The sequence below is a fragment of the Eubalaena glacialis genome, chromosome 6 (genome assembly GCF_028564815.1).
Source record: "Eubalaena glacialis isolate mEubGla1 chromosome 6, mEubGla1.1.hap2.+ XY, whole genome shotgun sequence".
Classification (NCBI taxonomy): domain Eukaryota; kingdom Metazoa; phylum Chordata; class Mammalia; order Artiodactyla; family Balaenidae; genus Eubalaena; species Eubalaena glacialis.
Genome location: NC_083721.1, coordinates 92389494 through 92415415, shown reverse-complemented (window position 1 = coordinate 92415415; position 25922 = coordinate 92389494). Strand labels below are relative to the sequence as shown.

The following is a 25922-nucleotide window of genomic DNA, read 5'->3' as shown; positions in this document are numbered from 1 at the left end:
GTGTGAGTCAAGACAGTGGGGGAAAAATGTTGGTCTTAATTATCAGAACAATTTTGCGTAATTGTTGCTCGGTTGTGCAATAGGATCATGTAAATGTCATTAAATTTATTGTTAAGATGTATATTGTATTATAATGGCTCTTGTTGCCTTCTATTTGCAGACCGTTATATCATAGTTGGCAGCCGTCATCATACCGCATACAGTTATAATGGACAAGAATGGGCCAGCAGCACTGCCATCATCACAGCTTTTATCCGGGCCTTGATGTTAAGAGTCAAGAGAGGGTGGAGACCAGACCGCACTATTGTTTTCTGTTCATGGGGTGGAACAGCTTTTGGAAATATTGGCTCGTATGAATGGGGAGAGGTAAACGTGCATAAATTACTATGCCTTGCTCTCAAAATTGCGCGGTCACTCTCTCGCTCTCGCTCTTGCTCTGGACTAAAGTAGACAAAGTCAAATTGATAAAGCCATGAACAAGAATGTGCATCTCAACCAGGGTGTGCAGTATGCTCATTTGCTGAGATCACTTCTAAGAATGCTAGGGAATTAGAGTTAGACCACAGTGAATTGTGTATGATCTACAGCTATCTTATTCTTGTTGCTACCAGACCTACAGACTCTGTTACACCCGCAGTGGTGTTTAGCTGGTTATTGTGTTTCTTCTTAGGTTGACAGGCACTGGACAAGAGAGGATCAAGTGATACATACCATTACCTTTTTTTCTTTTTTTTTTAACTTTCTAGCAGTTTTCTGGAATTAGGAAACAATCTTGTATGTAAAATGTTTATTAACTTAACATTATACCTTACCTAAACAATATAGAGATTGGACTCAAAATAGCAGTTTCTTTCCTTCTACCCTTTTTTTCTCCCTCCCTTCAATCCTTCCTCCCTCTATTCTTACACCCCTACCTCCCTGCTCCTTCTTTTCTACCTATATCTCTACCTATCCACTTATCTAACTACCTTAGGAAGCCTTTGTTCGAATGAAATCTTGTGTGCAATGGATCACAGTTAGAATACAACTGGAGTAAATTTTCAAGTATTTCTTTTTTTCTTTTTTTAATGAGAGCCTCTGGGAACTACAGTTTTGTCTTTTTTTAAATTTTATTTATTTATTATTTATGGCTGTGTTGGGTCTTCGTTTCTATGCGAGGGCTTTCTCTAGTTGCGGCAAGTGGGGGCCACTCCTCATCGCGGTGCACGGGCCTCTCACCATCGCGGCCTCTCTTGTTGCGGAGCACAGGCTCCAGACGCGCAGGCTCAGCAATTGTGGCTCACGGGCCCAGTTGCTCCGCGGCATATGGGATCCTCCCAGACCAGGGCTCGAACCCGTGTTCCCTGCATTGGCAGGCAGACTCTCAACCACTGCGCCACCAGGGAAACCCTCAAATATTTCTGTTATGTTTGTTTCTCACAAATGCACTGTGTTTTTAATGGGATATGACAACTTTGGATTGATGCCACATTAACAACAATAAAAACATCATAAAACTCTTAGATATTTTATTTATTTTTATGACTTTATAAAAAAAGAAGTTTAATGGAAATATGTAGAAAAAAACCTACATAACTTTAGCTAGGAAAATAAAACCATTTGATATCCTAGTTTGTATACTGCTTCAGCTTTGGAGAAAAAAATCTCAAATATATAATGAGAAATTCTCTTGTTTCATTTTTCATTTAATCACTCAAAAAAAAAGATAAAATGTCTATTGGCTATCAAGAAAAATCAAAAAAGGTATACAAAAGAAAATAGCAGGGCTTCGCTGGTGGCACAGTGGTTGAGAGTCTGCCTGCCAATGCAGGGGACACGGGTTCGAGCCCTGGTCTGGGAAGATCCCACATGCCGCAGAGCAGCTGGGCCCGTGAGCCACAGTTACTGAGCCTGCGCGTCTGGAGCCTGTGCTCCGCAACAAGTGAGGCCGCGGTGGTGAGAGGCCCGCGTGCCGCGATGAAGAGTGGCCCCCGCTTGCCACAACTAGAGAAAGCCCACGCACAGAAACAAGGACCCAACACAGCCATAAATAAATAAATAAAATAAATTTTTAAAAAAAAATAGCAAAGGTCTTTTTAATTTGAGAGAAAGAAGTCTTCAAAATGAGAAAAATTTTACAGTTGTAAAATGTATCAAGATTCACACATTGCAAATTTAAATGCTTTTCCATATTCAAATTAGTGGTGTGAATTTTTTCCCATTACTCAAAAGAACTAGTTCAAATAAAGAAATTCCATTGCTGACAGAACATTTTAAAATTGACAAATTTTTAGTAAGATGGAAAATGTTAGCTGAACCAATCTCTCAAACTTCTATTCCAAATTTCATACTTAAGGATATAAACAATTTAAAAAACAGTCTGGGGAGTGTATTTGTGATCTGGGATGATTTTACTAATTCAGAATTTTTTTATTATAAGGAAAACAATGTTTTAGTTTTCTTGTAACAATAAGGCACATTTTTAAAAAATGTCTTTAAGATCCTTTCCACAAATTTATTCTACTATCTCATACAGCCTTCTCCATATCTATCTAATAATTTTCATAGTCAACTCATGTTAATTCTAAATTAGCATGTGTATTTCTAAGCTGTGTTCTCAAAGTAGTCTTGTGTAACATTAATAGTTCCTAACTTAAATTCCTAAATATCCTTAACTCCTCTGCATGGGCAAGTGAAGTGTACTGCAAATAGTCCTTGAATTTATTTGAGCATCATGCATGGTAACCTGTAGTTTGTTCAGTATTGTGGCCTTGTGTGTATGTGAACAATTACATTTTCAAATTAAGTAAATATTTTTGTAGTTAATAAAATATTTTGTTTATTGACTCTGTTGTACCTTTTGGTAATTTTATAGTTTCTCAATCAACAGATATTAAAAATACAACTACTATACTGTGGGGAGTCTATAGGAAAAAATGTTTGTGGTAGAAAAGGCTCTTCCTATTCAAAAAGGTTAGGGACCTCTGTCTTAGAGTATTTATTATATGTATGTATGCATATTTGACAACTAATTATACATCCAGTCACTTTCTGGCTTTTTCCTTGACTAGGTGAGCAAAAATATATAAGCAAAGAAAATGGTGAATAATATATAGATTTGATTATTAGCTTATAAAATGTACTATTGTAAATTGCTGTGTCTTAGATTATTTCAATACAGTTCATGAAGCCTTTTTGTAACAATCTGGTTGAGGAGGAATTTAGAAAACTATTAGTTTTCCTGTTCTGTCTACTCTTATCAAACTTACTCCTTCTGAAAATGAAAGATTTTCTTTTAGATGAAAGCAATTTGTGAGCTAAATATATTCCCTAATGAAGATGAGTAAGGAAAACACTTGTTGACAGGTCATAATGCCCTTTCTAATTTTGCTTACACAGGAATCCCTTGAAACTCAGAGTTGTAATTAAAAGGATTAGGTTATACTGGTCAAATGGAATTTATAGTGATAAAGTTATTAGAGATTTGACTCAATACTGATTTCAATCCTTGAGGAAAATTATAACATTTTACTAAATAGGTTCTTCAAAAAGTACCATTTCTCCTGTGAAGAATCTTCATCTTCAGGCTATTGTGGAAATACTACAGACTTTGCAGTCAAAGAAATCTGAGTTCAAATCCTCTCTACCATAAAACAAGTGGTCTTAGGCAAGATTAACTTCTCAAGACTTGATTCCTCCAATGAGTACACTAATGCCTAGGTTGTGAGGTTCTCATGAGAGTTAAATGGACTGACATATAGACATTGTCAGTGTGGTAGTATGTAAATAGAAGCTGTTTTTCTATAGCTGTTGTGTAATAATGGATATTTTTCATAACAATATTATGTGTAAACCACAGTTCATCATTTCTATTTATTTAAAATATTTATTTTTAAATAAACTGTCTTTTCACTTCTTTTACAGAGGTATAGCTGAATTTTTAACATAAACTAGGAATAATATTATTGATTTGCTAGGTGTACAAGCCCTTGCAGACTTTCATCTGATAGTGTTGGAAGAAGAAAGATACGTTTCTAAGATACAGAATAATATAATACAATTTTTAGGATATATCTATAGAACTGCCACCATGATAATTACTCATTAAATATTTGTACAAGAAAAGGAAGCAAATAACAGAAGGACTTCTTAGCGGTACATTATTAATAGGATCAGTGGTCTTCAATTTTTGGAAAAAGGGTTTAGCAGAAAAGTGGAAAAACTATTATACTGAATCATTTTATTCTTCTAAGGTGGATGAAATGCATCAGGTTTTACTTCAAGTAATATGTGCAAGGCCACAATTGTATTATGCCCTATTTTGCTCAGAATAAAAAGCTGCTTTGTGCAAAAAGTAGCTCAACACTTCAAAGGAAAGGGCTGGTTTTATTAAACACTGAAGTGGTTTATCCATGTCTGTTCTCTAATTCAATGACTATAAAATTAAATGCTGTCACTAGAGTAAATATTCCATCCCGTATTCTGAAGTTGAATCTCATACTATATTAACCATATGGGGACATTTTCTCTTAAATTTTTACCTTTTTTAGGAACATGAACGTGCTGTAAAATATTTTGTTGTATGTTATATGAAACTCCTCACCACCCTTATTTAAAACCCCTTTATGACCCTTGGGTACTCTACTAAATAGTATGGGATGGCTTTACATTAAAAAAAAAAAAAGTATTACGCAATGTAATGATTTTAGGTAGGAAGTGTTTATTATTCAACATGTAACTGGTAAAGTGGAATCTGTTACTTTTATTTATGTTAAAAATAGATTTTTTTTTTTTTAATGTCAGGATTTCAAGAAGGTTCTACAGAAAAATGTTGTGGCTTATGTTAGTCTCCACAGTCCTGTAAGCGGTAACTCAAGTCTCTACTCTGTAGCTTCACCATCTCTTCAGCAACTGGTAGCTGAGGTAAGATGAACCACTTTTGAATAAAATGATTTTGCAAAACTGCCTTTTTCTCTATAATCTGGCATTTCTTGATATTTTCATTTTTTAAAATATGCATAAAACCATCCCTGTTTTTTTGTTTTTTTAATATATGTATTTATTTATTTATTTTTGGCTGCGTTGGGTGTTTGTTGCTGCGTGTGGGCTTTCTCTAGTTGCTGCGGGCTTTCTCTAGTTGCAGCAAGCAGGGGCTACTTTTCGTTGCTGCACGCAGGCTTCTCATTGTGGTGGCTTCTCTTTGTTGTGGATCGTGGGCTCTAGGCGCACGGACTTCAGTAGTTGTGGCCTGCGGGCTCAGTAGTTGTGGCTCGCAGGCCCTAGAGCGCAGGCTCAGTAGTTGTGGCGCACGGGCTTAGTTATTCCTCGGCATGTGGGATCTTCCCGGACCAGGGCTCGAACCCGTGTCCCCTGCATTGGCAGGTGGATTCTTAACCACTGCACACCAAGAAGGTCCCCCTAAGTGTTTTTAGGAATGATCTATTGCTGATTTTTTTATCATTGTCCCTTCAACCAATGTCCTATGTTCTGAAATTCTTTACTTTCTACTCTCTTATGGTTATAGTTGCAGGCATGAATTACACATCTATAGAGAATGTGTGTAAAAATGTAAATTTATTTCTTAAAAATTGAATTTAGTGTTTAAGTTCCCAATTCTGCCAATTTTGGCATGTTGTGGTAAACTTGGTTACTTTGGGATTTCTTCTCCTTCATTCATGTTTTGAGTAAATGTGGAACCTGTTCTGTCTTTTCAACTACACTGTAAGCCTCCTCATAGCAGGACCTGTGCCTAATTCCTAGACTGTCGTGAGAAGTAAATTCAAGATACTTGGAAAATATTGTTTGCAAAACATTTATGGAAAAGGAGAGCATGTTTTTTTCTACAAAGTAACAAAAAAAATCATGCAGTTTGTGATAATGTCTTGCTAGAGTTATCTATTTATTTTTTAAATTTAGTTACTTCTCACCTGTTTCAAAGAAATTTTCAGAACATCTTTCCTATTTATTGGTAGAGTTCACACTTTTGTTTCTGCATTCTTTTTATGACTTTCACTAAAATGATATGTATTATATCTCGGAATGAAAGCAATCATGCCACTACTGCAGGGTGGTTTTCTCCCAACCCCAAGGGCTACTGGTGTATATTAGAAAATGACCTTTTAGATACCCACAGAGTGTCCAGTATCACAGACACTGAACTAGAAAAAGAGAGGGATAATGAACGGTGCTTTGGATTAGCCATAATTCTTGATTGAAATGTAATACAAACTAACATTTTATGACTTTCATAACGTATTTTCTAGTTTAATAATTTTCACTGACATTTCCATATGTAGTATAATAAAGAAGACATTATGAAAGATGAAATAGATAAATCTGTACATTTAAGATCAGCCAAACCCCAGTGTGCATGCATGTAAATTATATCAAGAACTGTAAGTGAGTCTCTCCTTCTCTTTGTACTGCTTTGAAATCTCTGACTTTCTTACATGTCTGGAAAAAATGTCAAAAGAGGAAAATCAGCTGTGTTGTCTCCCTTGGGAAGTTAAGATATTCCTGAATAGGTTATCAGGAAGAAGGAAGTATGAGCTCAAGTATCCAGAAACTAGTGAGAGTTTTAAAATTATGTCTTTTCCTTCTTGTGTGTTATAATTTTCCTATTTGAGAATCTTGGAAGATATGTAATCATTGAAATTCATAGGTAAATAGAAGTAAACTATTAAGGAATATCAAATCTATAGAAATATCTACCTATAGAAATATTAAATCTAAAGAAATGTCTGCAAATATAATGCTATTTAAAATGCCTTTGTATATCTTTTAATAGAGGACTATAAAATATTTTACTATCTAAGTCTAATAATCTGAGAATATGACATAGTTTCTCAATAATGGCAGATGCACCTCCTTATTTGTTGGTAGAGTAAACATTCTGTTCTAATTTGAAAATATTTATACTAACCAAAGAATGAACTGGAATCTGTATTGAAAGAAAATTTCTTTTGGTTGAAATTGTGTGTGTGTGTGTGTGTTTGTTCTACAGAACAATTTGGAAGGGTAGGATTATCACAAGTTCAAACAATCAATAGCCTAAACAATTTAAAATAGTGGGGATTACTTATCTATATCTATATTAAATGTTATTAATACAGAACAAATATATATGATAATTTAAGGTATATTTGTATACAAAATTTTAATGTCACATTTTTTTCTTTAAGATATATAGGTGCCCTTAAAAATATAAATGTTAAGAGAAGTGAAGGAAACAAACCCCCACAATAATTCGTATGATTTAGTTAAAAGAACTTAACAATAGTGACATTTAAAAGAAATATTTAAAATGTTTCTTTCAAAGAAAGAACTTAATTATAACATAAGGACATATGTAACTTACAAAGACAAAAATATTTTATCAATCTTTAGTGTCTTTATATTTCATCAGTTTATTTAGATTCTGTTACCATATATAAATGACATGTCCCATATGATCCAGTACAACGCCCCCCCATCAGCCCAATAAGCAAACAGAACAAATTCAGAATGATTCTACATGAAACAATATTTTCTATAAAGAAAGCATGCTGATTAAATTGTGGCTGACAAAAGGTGGTATGGAATTATTAAGTACTCTTGTATAGCAATGTGCAGATTCTAGAAGATCTTGATAAGTTCATGTAGTGGACTTAAATATGTCAGGCAGACTCTCTAAAGAATTAATGTACAGTACTGCATTTATTAAAAAAAAACAAAACTAGTCACATATAGACTATTTTAATGGATTATAAGCTTGATGAGTACCAAAAATGTGAAAAGGTTGCCCTAAATCAAATACCAGCTTAAATTTCATTAATAATGTGTTATCCCAATCAAGGAAGATGGTAGTCTCACTGTACTTGGTCCATCAGACACTTTGGTAAGAAATTTTTTTTATTTAAGTAGACTTATTGGGTAAACTGAGGTATAATTTACATAAAATTCTCCCTTCTTGCTCATATAGCTTGATGCTTTTGGACAAATGTATGTATTTATTTAAACACCATCACAATCAAGCTATATAGCATTTCTATCACCCACAAAAGTCCCATCATTCAATCTCATCCCTTCACCTCCAGTTCCTGGCAAACATTGAGCGATTTTTGCCCCTACAGTTTTGTCTTCCAGAATATCATAAAAAATGGAATCATACAGTATGTAGCCATTTGTATGTGGTTTCTTTTACTTAGCATAATGACTTTTAAGATTTATCCATGTTCTTACATGTGTCAGTAGTCTACAGCATCTTCTAGAGCACTAAGGAAACAGTAATAACTGGATGAGTGTAATATCTTTGGAGCTCTCCCTCTGGTTTGATATTCTAACTGTGGTTTTGAAATGAAGAGAAATTAAACTATTCACATAAGAAAATAAGCCATTACCCTGAGGTTAGTCCACTAAATTTGAACTAAATCATCCTGAGTGAAAAAGATGGAATCTTTTGAAGATTCAGAAATGTTTAATTAATCTAAATACACTGCAGTGGATTATAAGTTTTTCTTGGGATTCATGAAAGCTCCACTTCCAAAAAAATTTCCTGAAAAACAGTGAAAAGTTGATGGTTACCAAAGATGGGTAATAGGAACATGAGAGTTCATTGTACTGCTCTCTCTTCTTTCGGGTTTATTTGGAAATTTTCATTATAACTTGAAAAAAGAATCTCAAAAATACTTAAATTTTATAAGTTTTAACACTAATAAATTAGTTTGTTTTCTGAAAGTAGCAATAATCTACCAGTGACTTACACACTGAATGGTAATAAGGGGCAATAACGAAGGCTTTTATTTATTTATTTTTTTAACATCTTTATTGGAGTATATTTGCTTTACAATGGTGTGTTAGTTTCTTCTGTATAAGAAAGTGAATCAGCTATACTTATACGTATATCCCCATATCCCCTCCCTCCCACCCTCCCTACCCCACCCCTCTAAGTAGTCGCAAAGCACTGAGCTGATCCTCCTGTGCTATGCGGCTGCATCCCACTAGCTATCTATTTTACATTTGGTAATGTATATATGTCCATGCCACTCTCTCACTTCATCCCATCTTACCTTTCCCCCTCCCCGTGTCCTCAAGTCCATTCTCTACATCTGCGTCTTTATTCCTGTCCTGCCCCTAGGTTCTTCAGAACAATTTTTTTTTTTTTTTTTTAGATTCCATATATATGCGTTAGCATACAGTATTTGTTTTTCTCATTCTGACTTATTTCACTCTGTATGACAGATTCTAGGTCCATCCACCTCACTACAAATAACTCAGTTTTGTTTCTTTTTATGGCTGAGTAATATTCCATTGTATATGTGTGCCACATCTGCTTTATCCATTCATCAGTCAATGGACACTTAGGTTGCTTCCATGTCCTGGCTATTGTAAATAGTGCTGCAATGAACATTGTGGTACATGACTCTTTTTGAATTATAATTTTCTCCAGGTATATGCCCAGTAGTGGGATTGCTGGGTCGTATGGTAGTTCTGATTTTAGTTTTTTAAGGAACCTCCATACTGTTCTCCTTAGTGGCTATATCAATTTACCTTCCCACCAACAGTGCAAGAGGGTTCCCTTTTCTCCACACCCTCTCTAGCATTTATTGTTTGTAGACTTTTTGTTGATGGCCATTCTGACCAGTGTGAGGTGATACCTCATTGTAGTTTTGATTTGCATTTCTCTAATGATTAGTGATGTTGAGAATCCTTTCATGTGTTTGATGGCAATCTGTATATCTTCTTTGGAGAAATGTCTATTTAGGTCTTCTGCCCACTTTTGGTTTGTGTTGTTTGTTTTTTTGATACTGAGCTGCATGAGCTGCTTCTAATTTTGGATATTAATCCTTTGTCAGTGGCTTCATTTGTAAATATTTTCTCCCATTCTGAGGGTTGTCTTTCTGTCTTGTTTATTGTTTCCTTGTCTGTGCAAAAGCTTTTAAGTTTCATTAGGTCCCATTGCTTTATTTTTGTTTTTATTTCCATTCCTCTAGGAGGTGGGTCAAAAAGGATCTTGCTGTGATTTATGTCATAGAGTGTTCTGCCTATGTTTTCCTCTAAGAGTTTGATAGTGTCTGGCCTTACATTTAAGTCTTTAATCCATTTTGAGTTTATTTTTGTGTATGGTGTTAGGGAGTGTACTAATTTCATTCTTTTACATGTAGCTGTCCAGTTTTCCCAGCACCACTTATTGAAGAGACTGTCTTTTCTCCATTGTATATCCTTGCCTCCTTTGTCATAGATTAGTTGACCATAGGTGCGTGGGTTTATCTCTGGGCTTTCTATCCTGTTCCATTGATCTATATTTCTGTTTTTGTGCCAGTACCATACTGTCTCGATTACTGTAGCTTTGTAGTATAGTCTGAAGTCAGGAAGTCTGATTCCTCCAGCTCCGTTTTTCTTTCTCAAGAGTGCTTTGGCTATTCAGGGTCTTTTGTGTTTCCATACAAACTGTGAAGTTTTTTGTTCTAGTTCTGTGAAAAATGCCATTGCTAGTTTGATAGGGATTGCATTGAATCTGTAGATTGCTTTGGGTAGTGTAGTCATTTTCACAATGTTGATACTTCCAATCCAAGGACATGGTATGTCTCTCCATCTGTTTGTATCATCTTTAATTTCCTTTTTCAGTGTTTTATAGTTTTCTGCATACAGGTCTTTTGTCTCCTTGGGTCGGTTTATTCCTAGGTATTTTATTCTTTTTGTTGCAGTGGTAAATGGGAGTGTTTCCTTAATTTCTCTTTCAGATTTTTCATTGTTAGTGTATAGGAACACCAGAGATTTCTGTGCATTAATTTTGTATCCTGCTACTTTACCAAATTCATTGATTAGCTCTAGTAGTTTTCTGGTAGTATCTTTAGGATTCTCTATGTATAGTATCATGTCATCTGCAAACAGTGACAGTTTTACTTCTTCTTTTCTGATGTGCATTCCTTTTATTTCTTTTTCTTCTCTGATTGCTGTGGCTAAAACTTCCAAAACTATGTTGAATAATAGTGGTGAGAGTGGGCAACTTTGTCTTCTTCCTAACTTAGTGGAAATGGTTTCAGTTTTTAACCATTGAGAACGATGTTGGCTGTGGGTTTGTCATATATGGCCTTTATTAATTTGAGATAAGATCCCTCTATGCCTACTTTTGGAGGGTTTTTATCATAAATCGGTGTTGAATTTTGATGAGAGATTTTTCTGCATCTATTGAGATGATCATATGGTTTTTCTCCTTCAGTTTTTTAATATGGTTTTTCCATTGATTGATTTGCATATATTGAAGAATCCTTCCATGCCTGGGATAAACCCCACTTGATCATGGTATATGATCCTTTTATTAGGCTGTTGGATTCTGTTTGCTAGTATTTTATTGAGGACTTTTACATCTGTGTTCATCAGTGATATTGGCCTGTAGTTTTCTTTCTTTGTGACATCTTTGTCTGGTTTTGGTATCAGGGTGATGGTGGCCTCATAGAATGAGTTTGGGAGTGTTCCTCCCTCTGGTATATTTTGGAAGAGTTTGAGAAGGATAGGTGTTAGCTCTTCTCTAAATGTTTAATAGAATTCACTTGTGAAGCCATCTGGTTCTTGGCTTTTGTTTGTTGGAAGATTTTTAATCACAGTCTCAATTTCAGTGCTTGTGATTGGTCTGTTTGTATTTTCTATTTCTTCCTGGTTCAGTCTCGGAAGGTTGTGCATTTCTAAGAATTTGTCCATTTCTTCCAGGTTGTCCATTTTATTGGCATAGTGTTGCTTGTAGTAATTTCTCATGATCTTTTGTATTTCTGCAGTGTCAGTTGTTACTTCTCCTTTTTCATTTTTAATTCTATTGATTTGAGTTTATCCCTTTTTTTCTTGATGAGTCTGGCTAATGGTATATCAATTTTGTTTATCTTCTCAAAGAACCAGCTTTTAGTTTTATTGTTCTTTGCTATCGTTTCATTCATTTTTTTTTCATTTATTTCTGATCTAATCTTTATGATTTCTTTCATTCTGCTAACTTTGGGGGTTTTTTGTTCTTTTTTCTCTAATTGCTTTAGGTGTAATGTTAGGTTGTTTATTTGAGATTTTTCTTGTTTCTTGAGGCAGGATTTTGTTGCTATAAACTTCCCTCTTAGAACTGTTTTCCTGCATCCCATAGGTTTTGGGGAGTCGTGTTTTCATTGTCATTTGTTTCTAGATATTTTTTTATTTCCCCTTTGATTTTTTCAGTGATCTCTTGGTTATTTAGTAGTGTATTGTTTAACATCCATGTGTTTGTATTTTTTATAGTTTTTTCCTGTAATTGATATCTAATCTCATAGTGTTGTGGTCGGGAAAATACTTGATATGATTTCAATTTTCTTAAATTTACCAAGGCTTGATTTGTGACCCAAGATATGATCTATCCTGGAGAATGGTCCATAAGCACTTGAGAAGAACGTATATTCTGTTGTTGTTGGATGGAATGTCCTATAAATATCAATGAAGTCAGTCTTGTTTAATGTGTCTTTTAAAGCTTGTGTTTCCTTATTTAATTTAATTTTGGATCATCTGTCCATTGGTGAAAGTGGTGTGTTAAAGTCCCATACTATTATTGTTTTACTGTCGATTTCCCCTTTTATGGCTGTTAGCATTTGCCTTATGTACTGAGGTGCTCCTATGTTGGGTGGATAAATATTTTCAGTTGATATATCTTCTTCTTGGATTGATCCCTTGATCATTTTGTAGTGTCCTTCTTTGTCTCTTGTAATAGTCTTTATTTTAAAGTCTATTTTGCCTTATATGAGAATTGCTACTCCAGCTTTCTTTTGATTTGCATTTGCATGGAGTATCTTTTTCCATCCCCTCACTTTCAGTCTGTATGTGTCCCTAGGTCTGAAGTGGGTCTCTTGGAGACAGCATATGTACCAGTCTTGTTTTTGTATCTATTCAGATAGTCTATGTCTTTTGGTGGGAGCATTTAATCCATTTGCATTTAAGGTAATTATCAATATGTATGTTCCTATTACCATTTTCTTAATTGTTTTGGGTTTGTTATTGTAGGTCTTTTCCTTCTGTTGTGTTTCTTGCCTAGAGAAGTTCCTTTTGCATTTGTTGTAAAGCTGGTTTGGTGGTGCTGAATTCTCTTAGCTTTTGCTTGTCTGTAAAGCTTTTAATTTCTCTGTCATATCTGAATGAAATTCTTGCTGGGTAGAGTAATCTTGGTTGTAGGATTTTCCCTTTCATCACTTTAAATATGTCCTGCTACTCCCTTCTGGCTTGCAGAGTTTCTGCTGAAAAATCAGCTGTTAACCTTTGGGGATTCCCTTGTATGTTATTTGTTGCATTTCCCTTGCTGCTTTTAATATTTTTTCTGTGTATTTAATTTTTGATAGTTGATTATTATGTGTCTTGGCATGTTTCTCCTTGGATTTATCCTGTATGGAACTCTCTGTGCTTCCTGGACTTGATTGACTATTTCCTTTCCCATATTAGGGAAGTTTTCAACTATAATCTCTTCAAATATTTTCTCAGTCCTTCTTTTTCTCTTCTTCTTCTGGGACCCCTATAATTCGAATGTTGGTGCATTTAGTGTTGTCCCAGAGGTCTCTGAGACTGTCCTGGATTCTTTTCATTTTTTTGTCTTTATTCTGCTCTGTGGGAGTTATTTGCACTATTTTATCTTCCAGGTCACTTATCCATTCTTCTGCCTCAGTTATTCTGTTATTGATTCCTTCTAGAGAATTTTTAATTTCATTTATTCTGTTGTTTATCATTGTTTATTTGCTCTTTAGTTCTTCTAGGTCCTTGTGAAATGTTTCTTGTATTTTCTCCATTCTATTTCCGAGATTTTGGATCATCTTTACTCTCATTGCTCTGAATTCGTTTTCAGGTAGACTGCCTATTTCCTCTTCATTTGTTTGGTCTGGTGGGTTTTTACCTTGCTCCTTCATCTGCTGTGTATTCCTCTGTCTTCCCGTTTTGCTTAACTTATTGTTTTTGGGGTCTCCTTTTCACAGGCTGTAGGTCCGTAGTTCCCACTGTTTTTAGTGTCTGCCCCCTATGGGTAAGGTTGGTTCAGTGGGTTGTGTAGACTTCCTGTTGGAGGGGACTAGTGCCTGTGTTCTGGTGGATGAGGCTGGATCTTGTCTTTCTGGTGGACGGGACCACGTCCGGTTGTGTCTTTTGGGGTGTCCGTGAACTAAGTGTGATTTTAGGCTGCCTCTCTGCTAATGGGTGAGGTTGTGTTCCTGTTTTGCTAGTTGTTTGGGATGGGGTATCCAGCACTGGAGGTTACTGGTTGTTGAATGGAACTGGGTCTTAACGTTGAGCTGGAGTTCTCTGGGAGGGCTCTCACCGATTGATATTATAAGGGGCCAGGAGGTCTCTGGTGGACCAATATCCTGAACTTGGCTCTCCCACCTCAGAGGCTCAGGCCTGACACCCAGCCAGAGCACCACAACCATGTCAGCCACACGGCCATGTATGTGGGTAGTTTCTTGCCTTTTGGGAAGTCTGAGGTCTTCTGCCAGCAATTAGTAGATGTTCTGTAGGAGCTGTTCCACATGTAAATGTATATTTGATGTATTTGTGGGGAGGAAGGTGATCTCCACGTCTACTCCTCCGCCATCTTGAAGGTTGGTGTCCCAATGCTTTTATATGGTCAATTTTTTCTCGTAATTTTGTTACTGTTTTGAATATGCTTTTCTGTTCCCTTTGTGTGGTAAATATTTTTACAAAAATAGAAATAATTAGTTCACTTAATATTAGCTTATAAGTTTTAGAATTTAAAAACTCACAAAGACTATAAAATAAATATTAATATTTCTTTTAAGAGTTCCATTTAAGAATGAATATATATATTTTAAATTATAAATTACCTCTCTTTCTGTGAAAATATTCATTTCATATTAATATTTTACTTCGTATTTACATTTTATTCTGCAAAATACAGGGAAATAATTTAAAAATATTTTCCTATAATGATAATGCTAAAGTGTGCATTATAGACATCAAAAAAGTATGTCAGTCATATGTAACAAAGGAGTTTTGATAAAAATCTATTAAAATATTCAGAAATTAACTTTTTAGTTAGAAAAAAAATCTCATCTACATGGTACTTAAGAGATTGAGATGTGAATCTCCTAATTCTTACTCCATGGTTGGTGGTTATTTGGATGTGGAGATTGTTTCCAGTTTTCAGCTATAATGAGTTAGTTGCTATGATTATTCTCATGTGTTGGTAGAATGGGTGCACTCATTTTTCTTGGGTATTTATCTAGAAGTGATATTGCTAGGTCACCAGGTAGACATGTGTTTAACTTTAGTAGATACTGCCCAAGAGCTTTCCAAAGTACTTGTACCAATGACACTACCACCAGCATGAATGTATGAACGTCCTAGTTGCTCTATGTCATCCCCAACATTTGGTATTATCATTCTCATGAGTGTATGGTGGTATATTTGGGGGTTTTAGTTTTAATTTGTCTGATGATTACTAATATTGAACACCTTCTCACATACTGTTTTTCTAATCAATTTGTAAGAGTTCTTTATACATTCTCGATACAGGTCTTTTGTTGGTTATATATTGTGAATTATTCTCCCAGTCTGTGGTGTGACTTTTCACTCTCTTGTTAATCACTTTATTAATTTTTGTTAATCTTTCTTATGTATATCTTCTATACAGCATTTATTGTTCTAATATCTTATTATATAGAACATGGTGAACTTAGTTTAATCTAGTATTGGTGTTTAAGGAGCATTATAAATGTTTATAATCCATCCTGTTGTTCACAAATATTTGAATGCTTACTTCATATGTGTGCTTTTCATTCTTCTGGGGACTATAGGATGTTCTGTAGAGATGAATGAAGTACCCAGGTCCCCTGAATGAGTAAGGAATAGAAAATCTTTTGTAAGATACACTTTCCTGGAAAAAAGCTCTTTCTTGAAAACAATTTCCACTGACCCATTAAATATATAGTAAAGGATATAAAGTCAATGGCTTTTTATTAATGAAACACAATTGCCTTCACACAAAGTAGGTTATGAAATTAAAGATAAGATTTCTCCCCAAATAATAGTTTTAAACATTAGGATGCAACACAAGCACATGCATCTCTCTCTATACATATTGCTGTTTCACCTTTATTTTTTGAAATCTTTCATAGATCACAGAAGGTATTGATTTTGCCTTTAGAAAAGCAGCATTTGATCATCCATGTATTAGTCAGTGTTCTGTAACTCTCAAGTAAATAGTGGTGAAATTTCTAAGAGGTTATTTTGAGGAAGCCTGGAGTGTTCGTACATATGAAAGTAGTCAATCTAGATATATTCTGCTTAAATGTTACTTTTGAAGCATCTGCCAGAAGCTTGCAAACCTGATCAAAACCAAATGATTGCATCAATATTGTAAAACTGTCCACAGGATAGACAGTGTTTTTTTAAAAGTCTGAAAAAGTAGCAAAGATATAATTTTTATAGGGTTTTTTAATATGTTTTCTCTTTTTGTATACCCAAAACTGCCCACCAGAAAATACATATATATCATTTCAACTAAATTCATTAGAGCATTGAGCCCAGAACCAAACTACACTATGACTTCATTGTCTGTTGCAGAGTTCTATTATGTGATAAATATTTATAGAGAATAAATATTTGTACTGTGTACAATGTTGCTTTAGGTGTGTAGGACACATAATAAGCAGATGAACTGCCCCTGTCGCCCAGGAGTTTATGATTTTACCATGAACCTAAGACATGCATAACTAGCTAAAATATAGGGGTGAATGTGATATATGGATGCTGGAATACACTGGAAAGAAATAATGTGATTGATTTAATTCAAAATTATGTGTTACATAACAATGGCACAAAGTTTGAATGTACTCAGAATCTGTCTTTTCAAATCTCAATATTTTGATCGTGTAAACAAACTCCCCTTTTATTGAACTACCAGTGTTTCTTTTCAGATCACACAAACTGATGTCAATTTCCATTTCCTTCCTCAAATCAAGTGCCATGTTATTAAGCTTCTGCTCTCTTTCTCTTGTGTTGAGGGGTACTGGTCTGCCACAGCTGTGTCTGCTGTGGGACTTGTGTGGTTGTTACTGACTGCTGCAGTGCAGGTTTGCCTTCTGCCTAACCATTCCACTGTTCTATAGAATTTAAAAACAACGCATGACAGATATTTTAGACCCAGAACCTGTTGGTTCAATTCTTGAGTTAAGAGAAGCCTGACTTTCAAATAACTGAGTTATTAATGAATAGTTTTTATCTTGATGATATGCATATACATACTAGAATTAAAAAAAAAAGCCCTAGTTTTCTAGGGCAGCCATAACAAAATACCATAGACTGGGTGCCTTAAAAAACAGAGCTTTATTTTCTCACAGTTCTAGAGGTTGGAAGTCCAAGGTAAGTTGCAGGTAGTATAGATTCTCCTGAAGCCTCTTTCTTTGGTTTGCAGCCAGCCACCTTCTCACTGTGTCCTCAAATGGCCTTTTCTCCGTGCACACCAACCTTAATTACCTTCTTAAAGGCCCTATCTCCAAGTGCAGTTACGTTGGTGGTTAGACTTCAACCTCTTAATTTTGGGAAGACATAATTTAGTCCGTATTACTGACCAAAATGCAGAGTGGTAGAGTACAGAAAATAGGGTGGTGGAATTAAAATAGTTGTATTTTCTTTTTCTTTCTTTGTTGTTGATAATTTTAATGCAGAGTACTGAAACGAAGCTTACTTTCTATTCTGCTTGCTTTAAAATATAAAATTAAATTTGACTTTGAAGCATTCTTGTACTGACTTGTCTTTTATGATACATGGCATAATTTTCATTTATTTGTTCCTATCTTTTATTTTTTAAGGAGAGATTCTTTGTACTCTCTTGTTCACTATGAATTCCAACTGTTTTCAGTGGATTCTACTTAATCTATCTTTCTTTCTGCTGCTTCTACTATAAGTAGTCAACTTAAGTGACCATAAAGACTAATAAACTGATTTAAAACCCTTTTTTACACTAATTTACCACTTCAATAAAGTCTCACATTTAAAATTGTGATTATATTGGCAGGTTTATCTAACTCCTAGGTTTACAAGGCTTTACTTTGTGTTAAAACCAAGCAATCCCTCCAGTTTATTACTGTTTTACAATGTTTTCTGTTCAGTATACACTGACAATTTGTAAATCTCTTTTTATTTAAATCTAGATATCAAGGGAAGTCTTATTGAGATTCTGGCTAAAACTCTGAATTTCAGAAGGCAGTTGACTTAAATATGTGGACTATATAGCCAAAGAGCAGTGCAAACAAACTGAGGTATTAACAAATTTAGATTGAACACATTTATGTAATCAAAATTAATATTACATTCTTAATGGCTTTAGCTGACTGACTTACTTTATGTCTGTGACTTTTTGGACACTAGACCTCTATAGAACTCAAAAGAATGGCCATTTTACTCAGGAGAGCTATTAGTAAATCATCGTTGTTGACAAGTTGCATAAAATTGTTTCACTTACACGGCATCTTTAGTGCAGAACAATACACTTTATCATTTAAAAAAAATAAAAGTTACTTGGATGAATTATTTTTTTCCCATCTGATATTTAATATGTTTTAAAAATCTACCGCTTATGTCATCAGTTAATCAACTGTATAGCAACCATGATAATAATGCTTTGTCATTCTGACACATGACATTTTATGTAGGATTTTTATGAGTAATGAAATTAATGTAAACAATCATGGATTTATGCTTTTACAAGAAGCCACCTTTTTAAGTATAAGTATTGGGATAATTTTACCATCTATTGGCACATGCTTACCTTTGATAAATTGAGTAAGTTATGGCTTTTTTCATTTGTTTGTTGCTTTTCTTTCTCTCTCTTTTATTTCATGAATTTCAGATGTGCAGCATTATAATTCAACATTTGTATGTACTACAAAGTGATCACTACTCAAATCTAGTTGTCATCTGTTCCCATACGGTTGACCCCCTTCACTCATTTCACCCACCCATGAACCTTCTTCCCCTCTAGTAACCACTGATCTGATCTCTGTATCTGTGAGTTTGTTTTTATTTTATTTTGTTTGTTCATTTGTTTTGTCCTTTTAGATTCAACATATGAATGAAATCATATGGTATTTATCTTTCTCTGACTTATTTCACTTAGCATAATACCTTCAAGTTTTATCCATGTTGTCACAACTGGCAGGATTTTATTCTTTTTGTGGTTGAGTAGTATTCCATTTTGTATATATGTTACCAAGTCCAAGCACATACTGCTTGCTGCATGACAGCAATAAATTGAGAGATGTGTTGTTGGGGCAAGGAATAGTGACTTTATTTGAAAAGTCAGCAAATTGAGAAGACAGTGGACTCATGTCCCAAAGAACCATCTTCCCTGAATTAGAATTTAGGCTTCTTTTTTACTAAAAGGGGAAGGGGTATTGTTGGTTGTTGTAAACTTCTTTGTTCTTGCAGCTGATCACAATGTTCCTATAAACCTTCAACAAGAAAATTGTTATTTTCTGTTCTGCAAATTTTTATCTCTATAATAATGGAAAAGTTGTACCTTTGAAGGTCAGAGCCTTGAGAAGGGCCCTCATGTGTTATTTCAGGCTATAGGCAACATTCTTTTACAAAGGTACAGAGTCAGCATGACTAAGCACAGGCAACAGAGGACAAGGGGTAGAGCTAAAGGAATTGATCCAATATGAAATCAGGTTTGTTCTTCTCTGTTACATATATACCACATCTTCTTTATCCATTCATCCATCAGTGGACCCTTAGATTGTTTCCATTCCTTGTCTTGCTGTTTCTCTTTTTTAAGTGGTATCTTAATCAAGCAATTTTGTATTGTATTAACAAAATATTGTTAATATTTTGGTTTTGAATGTTTTGCTTGGTTCTTTAACAAAATAATATTTTTCTGTACACTAACAACAATTTATCTGAAAGAGTAATTTTAAAAGTAATGCCATTTAGGATAGCATCAAAAACAATAAAATACTTAGAAATAAATTTAACCAAAGAGGTGAAAGACCTGTACACTGAAAACTGTGAGACCTTGATGAAAAAGATGGAAGAATACACAACTAAATGGAAAGATATTTGATGTTCTTGGATTGGAAGAATTAGTATTGTTAAAATGTCCATAATACATACAATGATCCACAGAGTTAATGCAATCCCTATCAAAATTCAAGTGACATTTTTCACAGAAAAAGAAAAGGAAAATCTATCCTACATTTGTATGGAACCACAAAAGACCCCAAATAGTCAAAGCAATACTGAGAAAGAAGAATAAGGCCAGAGGTATTACACTGCCTGATTTCTAACCAAACTATAAAGCTATAGTAATCAAAAGAGTGTGGTACTTGCATAAAAACAGGCCCATAGACCAGTGGAACAGAATAGAGTCCAGACATAAACCCATTTATATATGGTAATTTAATTTTTGACAAGACTGCTAAAAACATGTAATAAGGAAAGAACACTCTCTTCAATAAATGGTGTTGGGAAAATTGGATATCCAAATACAAAAACATGAAGTTGGACCCCTATCTTAACACCACTCATAAAAATTAACTCAAAACGGATCAAAGACTTAAATGTAAAACCTGAAACTATGAAAATCCTAAAAGGAAACATAGGTAAAAAATCCTTGACATTGATCTTGGCAATAATTTCTTGGATAAGACGTCAAAAGCATAGGCAAAAAAACTGAAAATAAACGAGTGGAACTACATTAAAGAGCCTCTGCAGAGCAAAGGAAACAGTCAATAATTCGAAAAACAACCTACAGAAATGGAATAAAGTATTTGTAAACCACATATCTGATAAGGAATTAATATCCTAAATATATAAAGAACCCATAAAACTCAAGAGCACAAAAGTGAATAATCCAATTGCAAATGGGCAGAAGACCTGAATATACCTTTTTCCAAAGAAAACATACAAATAGCCAATAGGTATATGAAAAGGTGCTCAACATCACTAATCATCAGGGAAATGAAAATTGAAACCACAATGAGATATCTCCTCACACTTGTTAGGGTGGCTATTATAAAAAAGACTAGAGACAATAAATGTTGGTGAGGATGTGGAGAAAAGGGAACCCTTATATGCTAGTGGTGGAATTAAAATGATATAGCCATTATGGAAAACAGTAAGGTAGTTCATCAAAAAATTAAACTACCATATGATCTAGTGATCCCATTCCTGGGTATATATCCAATAAATGAAATCAGTATCTCCAAAGGATATGTGCACACCCACATTCATAAGCATTATTCACAGTAGCCAAGATATGAAAACAACCTCAGTGTCCATCAACAGATGAATGGATTAAAAAAATGTAGTATACATTATAATGGATTTTAAAAAATGTAATATATGTAAAATGGAGTATGATTGAACCATAAAAAGAAAGAAATCCTGCCATTTGCAATAGCGTGGATCAGTGTGGAGGGCATTTTGCTAAGTGAATAAGCTAGAAAGAGAATGACAAATATTCTTTGGTATCACTTATGTGAGGAATCTTAAAAAAAAAAAAAAGATTTCATGAAAACAAAAGAATAAAGTGGTGGTTGTCAGGTTCTATGGGAAGGGGGAAATGGGATGATGTAGGTCAAAGGCACAAATTTTCAATTATAAGAAGAGTAAATTCTGAGGATCTAATATACAGCATGGTGATTATAATTAATAATACAGTATCGTATGCTTAAAAGTTTTTGAGCATAGTTCTTAAGCATTCTCATTACACACACCAAAGTTTTCTATACTATGTGAGGTGATGGATGTGTTAATTATTTTGATCTTGGTAATCATTCTACAATGCGTGTGTTTGTCTATATGTGTGTGTGCATATATATATATATATATATATATATATATATATATACACACATATATATATACATACATGTATACACATCACATTATTAATTTGTACATTTTAAATATATACAATTTAAAAATTTGAAAGAAAAAAATATAAAATGAAAAATCTAAATAGGATCTTGGTAAAAGTAACATAAATGTTTTGACTGATAAAAAAATGGTTCTCTGAAACAAAAGGAATTTGATATAATAATAATGTTAAATAAATGCTTAAACAAATAATATGTAAATGAACTTTGCTTTAAACTAGTATTTTCCAGTGTGTGTTGTAAAAATGTATATACATCTTTTCCCAAACTTGTTTTATTCTAGAACCTTTTTCCTACAGGCATCTTGTGAAAATGGCCACAGTTGCTGCTTTAAGCAAACCCTATATGCACCTGAAAGTTGGAATTTTAACAGAAACTTACATAAGTGTTCAATCTCTTCACTTTGAAAATGGATTTCTTCAAATGGCAAGATCTACAATTTGCATACACTTTTTCAGAAACGCACTTCTATATACAGTGCTGATAAGACTTGAAGGCATTGATTATTCCTTCCCTTTGATCTGGAATTTCACCTGCAAATTTTTAGCCTTACGTATCATACAATTTGACACTAACCTCCTCACAGTTACTACTGTTAACTATATTTTTAGTTACAAAGTTATAATTTTAAGACCAGGGTGATAAAAGAAATTGAACAGCAGAAGAAATTAAGCTATTTTAACCCTGAAAGAACAATCCTCCTGAGGGCCATGATAGCAATTTTCTGTGTGTCTTCAAGGAGTAGAAAAATTATTTCAATTCAGCCTAAGGAAGAATTCTCAAATAGGATAAATTATCTTAAGGTGCTCAAACACTGTGCAGGTGTTGTGAAGGGGGATCAAACATTTTTATGGGTGGCTGTTCCAGCCAGTCTTAATTTATATAGTAATTAACTTGTGAATTCATCCTTTATTTATTTTTGTATTTACTTATTTATTTGTTAATTTGGCATCATAATATATAAGAGAACCTGCAATTGGTTTCCTAAGCTCTGCTGGTTTCTAGGTTGTTAGCTTTCATGTTTATTGTTTACTTATCTGTGTTGTGCCTTTACAAATTCTGGCCATATGTCTCTAAGCCATGTATAATAACAGTTGGTGAATATAAGAGACCATAACAATTTTAAGTTCAGTCTTGATGTTTACAACTGTTTTCTGAGACAGTCTAAATAAATAAACATGGAGGGTAGCTGTAGATATTCATCTGTGATAACCATCTCACCCTGAAGCAGCTCCAAGTCCTTTACCTGTGGCAGTCAATGGTAACTACAAAAAGAGTTAAAGGTGGCAGTAGCTTAGATGTAAAATTGAAATAGATGTGAAGCTAGAGAGGATTATAAAGAAAAGCAATTTTAGAATCACAGCATCAAAACTAGTACCCTTTTCCACAGCACCCTTTTTCAAGTAAAGTAATCCAGAATTATTTAGTTTGAAAATTTCAGAAATTGAATGAAGGTTATTAATTTATAAATTATGTTGTACATGAAGTTCAATCATCTTTGAAATAAAATGACATTTTTCTAGCTGTATATAGAGTGTCATCCAAAATATTAAGCAAATTTCAATAATATTCAGTAGGTAGTTATTGGTTAAGAAAATAATAAGGTATTGCATGATCTCAAAGGAGTTTATATGCTCTAGCTTGGTAAAGATCCACAAGGGTGATTGACATTTTCACTCTATCCTAGAAATAGGAATTTGATAAAAGAACTATGTACATTACAAAGGATTCCCTGAGAACTAATGTAGCTCCTTTTATTAGCTTATTGTGTTCTTTGTAGACAGATTATCAACTATACATAGACAAAAATAAAAACGTACTTAATAATCTATAATTTTACTATCCAGAGAAAACTACTGAGAATATTTTTCTTTGTGTAATGTATGTAGATATGTTGTTACCAAAAGGAAACTGTCTGCCTTTTTTCTCTCAATAGATGATAAATAGCTTACATTTCCAATTATATATAGTAATATCATTGGTACGTGAGTGAATATAGATGAAAGTAAATATAGGGAAATTCATTGTAATATACTTACAACTTCTCTGTAGGTTTGAATTTTTTCAAAATAAATTTAATTAGCGAATGTATATTATTTCATTACATAGATATATTACCATTTGTTAACCAATTCCCTTTTTTTAACTTTTATATATTGTTTAAAGTTTTTTTAATTGTTTACCATGCTATTATACACATAGTTGTGCAAACCTCTTGCCCTTTTCCAAAGAGTTGCTTTATCAATCATTAGACAATTGCAGTAATAGAAGGCATTCTTTTTAAGCAGAAGTAGGTTTTGATAGGGAATTAGTTGTTACGAAGTCTTTGTAAGGGTGCGAGAGCCACCTGTAGGTCTTCCAGGCATGACTCACAGAACAGCATCGACATAGAGACATTCCAAGGGCATTGCTACCTCTGCATGATCAGAAAGCTTGGGGATCAAGAAGCTACTGCCCAAATTGCTCACTGTAGAACCCAGTATTTCTACTAAGACCCAGCAAGCTAAAAGTCATTGGCTTTAGAACCACATTGCCTCAGGCATACAATACAGGAAATGTTGTACCCTAATTACCAGGGATGCAGTGCCAGCCCACACCTCTGTGACTATCCTATCACAGTAGAAACAGACGCTGTCTTATGTTCACCTTACTAATTCCACGCATGCACGTGCACATGGCAGCTAAGTCTCAGCAAGTTGTAAAGTGATCATTAACTTTCTAGTCTCTAGTAATGCAGTGGCCAATCTGCAGTGTTTTATACTTTCCTAGAATCAATTCCAAAATATGAAACTTCTGGGTCAAAGAATATTAGTTTATAACATCACAGCAGTATACTGGAGTACCTATTCTTGTATACAGTCTTTCACAGCATTGTGTTTTAACATCTTTTTTTTTATTATTTGCAAATATGATAATCAAGCATGGTAGTATCTATATTGCTGTTTAATTTATGTTGTCTGTCCCTGATTGTATGAGGAGAGGATTGCATTTTTGGAAGGTTGGGTGAACAACAGTGTACATCACAGAGAAGTTCCTAAGATATAGATAGACACAACCGTCCAATGCCCAGTGTTCTGGTTCAAAGGGGTCATAGATTTGAAGCATTATCTTTTCCTTCAGATCTTTACTCACATCACCTTCTGAGTTAGAAATTCCTGGCCCCCAATATTTAAATATGAAACACCATCCTGACATTTTATATCTCCTTATACCTCTATATTTTTCTCTCTAGCACTTATAAACATATTATATAACTAACAGTTTTGTTTATTACCTCTTTCCTGCAGTAGAATGTAAACTCCTTGAAAGTAGAGAATTTGGACTGTTTTGTTCAATGCTGTATCTGGCAAGTAGAGACCATTCAATACTATATCTTAAATGAATAAATAAGTGGATAGATACTATGTTTCTTACATGTCCTGTTTTTATTAAGTAAAGCATGCATACGGGACTTTTGCTTCCACTTAAAATGTAAAAAGTTGCAGGGGACCATTGCTCCCACCCTAAAATGAGCATAAGTGGGACAGGTTACAAAAGCGTAGTTTCAAAAAATCTTTTAGAGATCTGAGATGCAAATAAGCCTAAATAAACTGAAATCCAGAAAGCGATGAGTCCTTCCTAGGACTTATGGCAGAATGACAAGATGAGGAGGTATCATGGGTAAAGAGAGATCAGAAAAACTTCTAATGAACTTTTAACAGACCCCCTTGGGATGTCATGATGACTTAGAATCCCTACAGCCTCAGCCACGGAGCCAGTATCAGCCACCGATTCTTCCCCATAGGCCTTCACTGAGAGCACAGGGTAGGACACCAAGAGGCTGGAAGCATGGCAGATTAACTGCGAGAAATCTCTCTGAAACACAAAAGGTGTTCACCAAGTACAAGAACTAGCTGTTGAAAGCTGAGTTAGGTTTGCTCAGAGAAATCCCTCTGAAGTGCTTCAGATCTGTACTGAGCACATAGAACTAGCCGCCAGTGGTTGGGAGTAAGGAAGGATATCTGAGAAAAATTCCTCTGAGGCATCCAGCATTTTACTGGGTACAGTATAAGTCAATGGTTGCTGGAGATGAGCAGGGGAGGG

At 34.4% G+C, this 25922-nt stretch overlaps 1 protein-coding gene across 5 annotated transcripts in view; it reads left to right on the top strand.

Moving 5' to 3' along the window:
* NAALADL2 (N-acetylated alpha-linked acidic dipeptidase like 2) overlaps nt 1-25922 on the top strand; it is a 1520504-nt gene that overhangs the window by 1116873 nt on the left and 377709 nt on the right. For all 5 annotated transcript variants that reach the window (XM_061193412.1, XM_061193413.1, XM_061193411.1 and 2 more), the window contains 2 exons: nt 161-366; nt 4783-4902. In XM_061193412.1, the coding sequence (XP_061049395.1) occupies nt 161-366; nt 4783-4902 (326 nt within the window). The remainder of the gene's footprint in view (nt 1-160; nt 367-4782; nt 4903-25922) is intronic.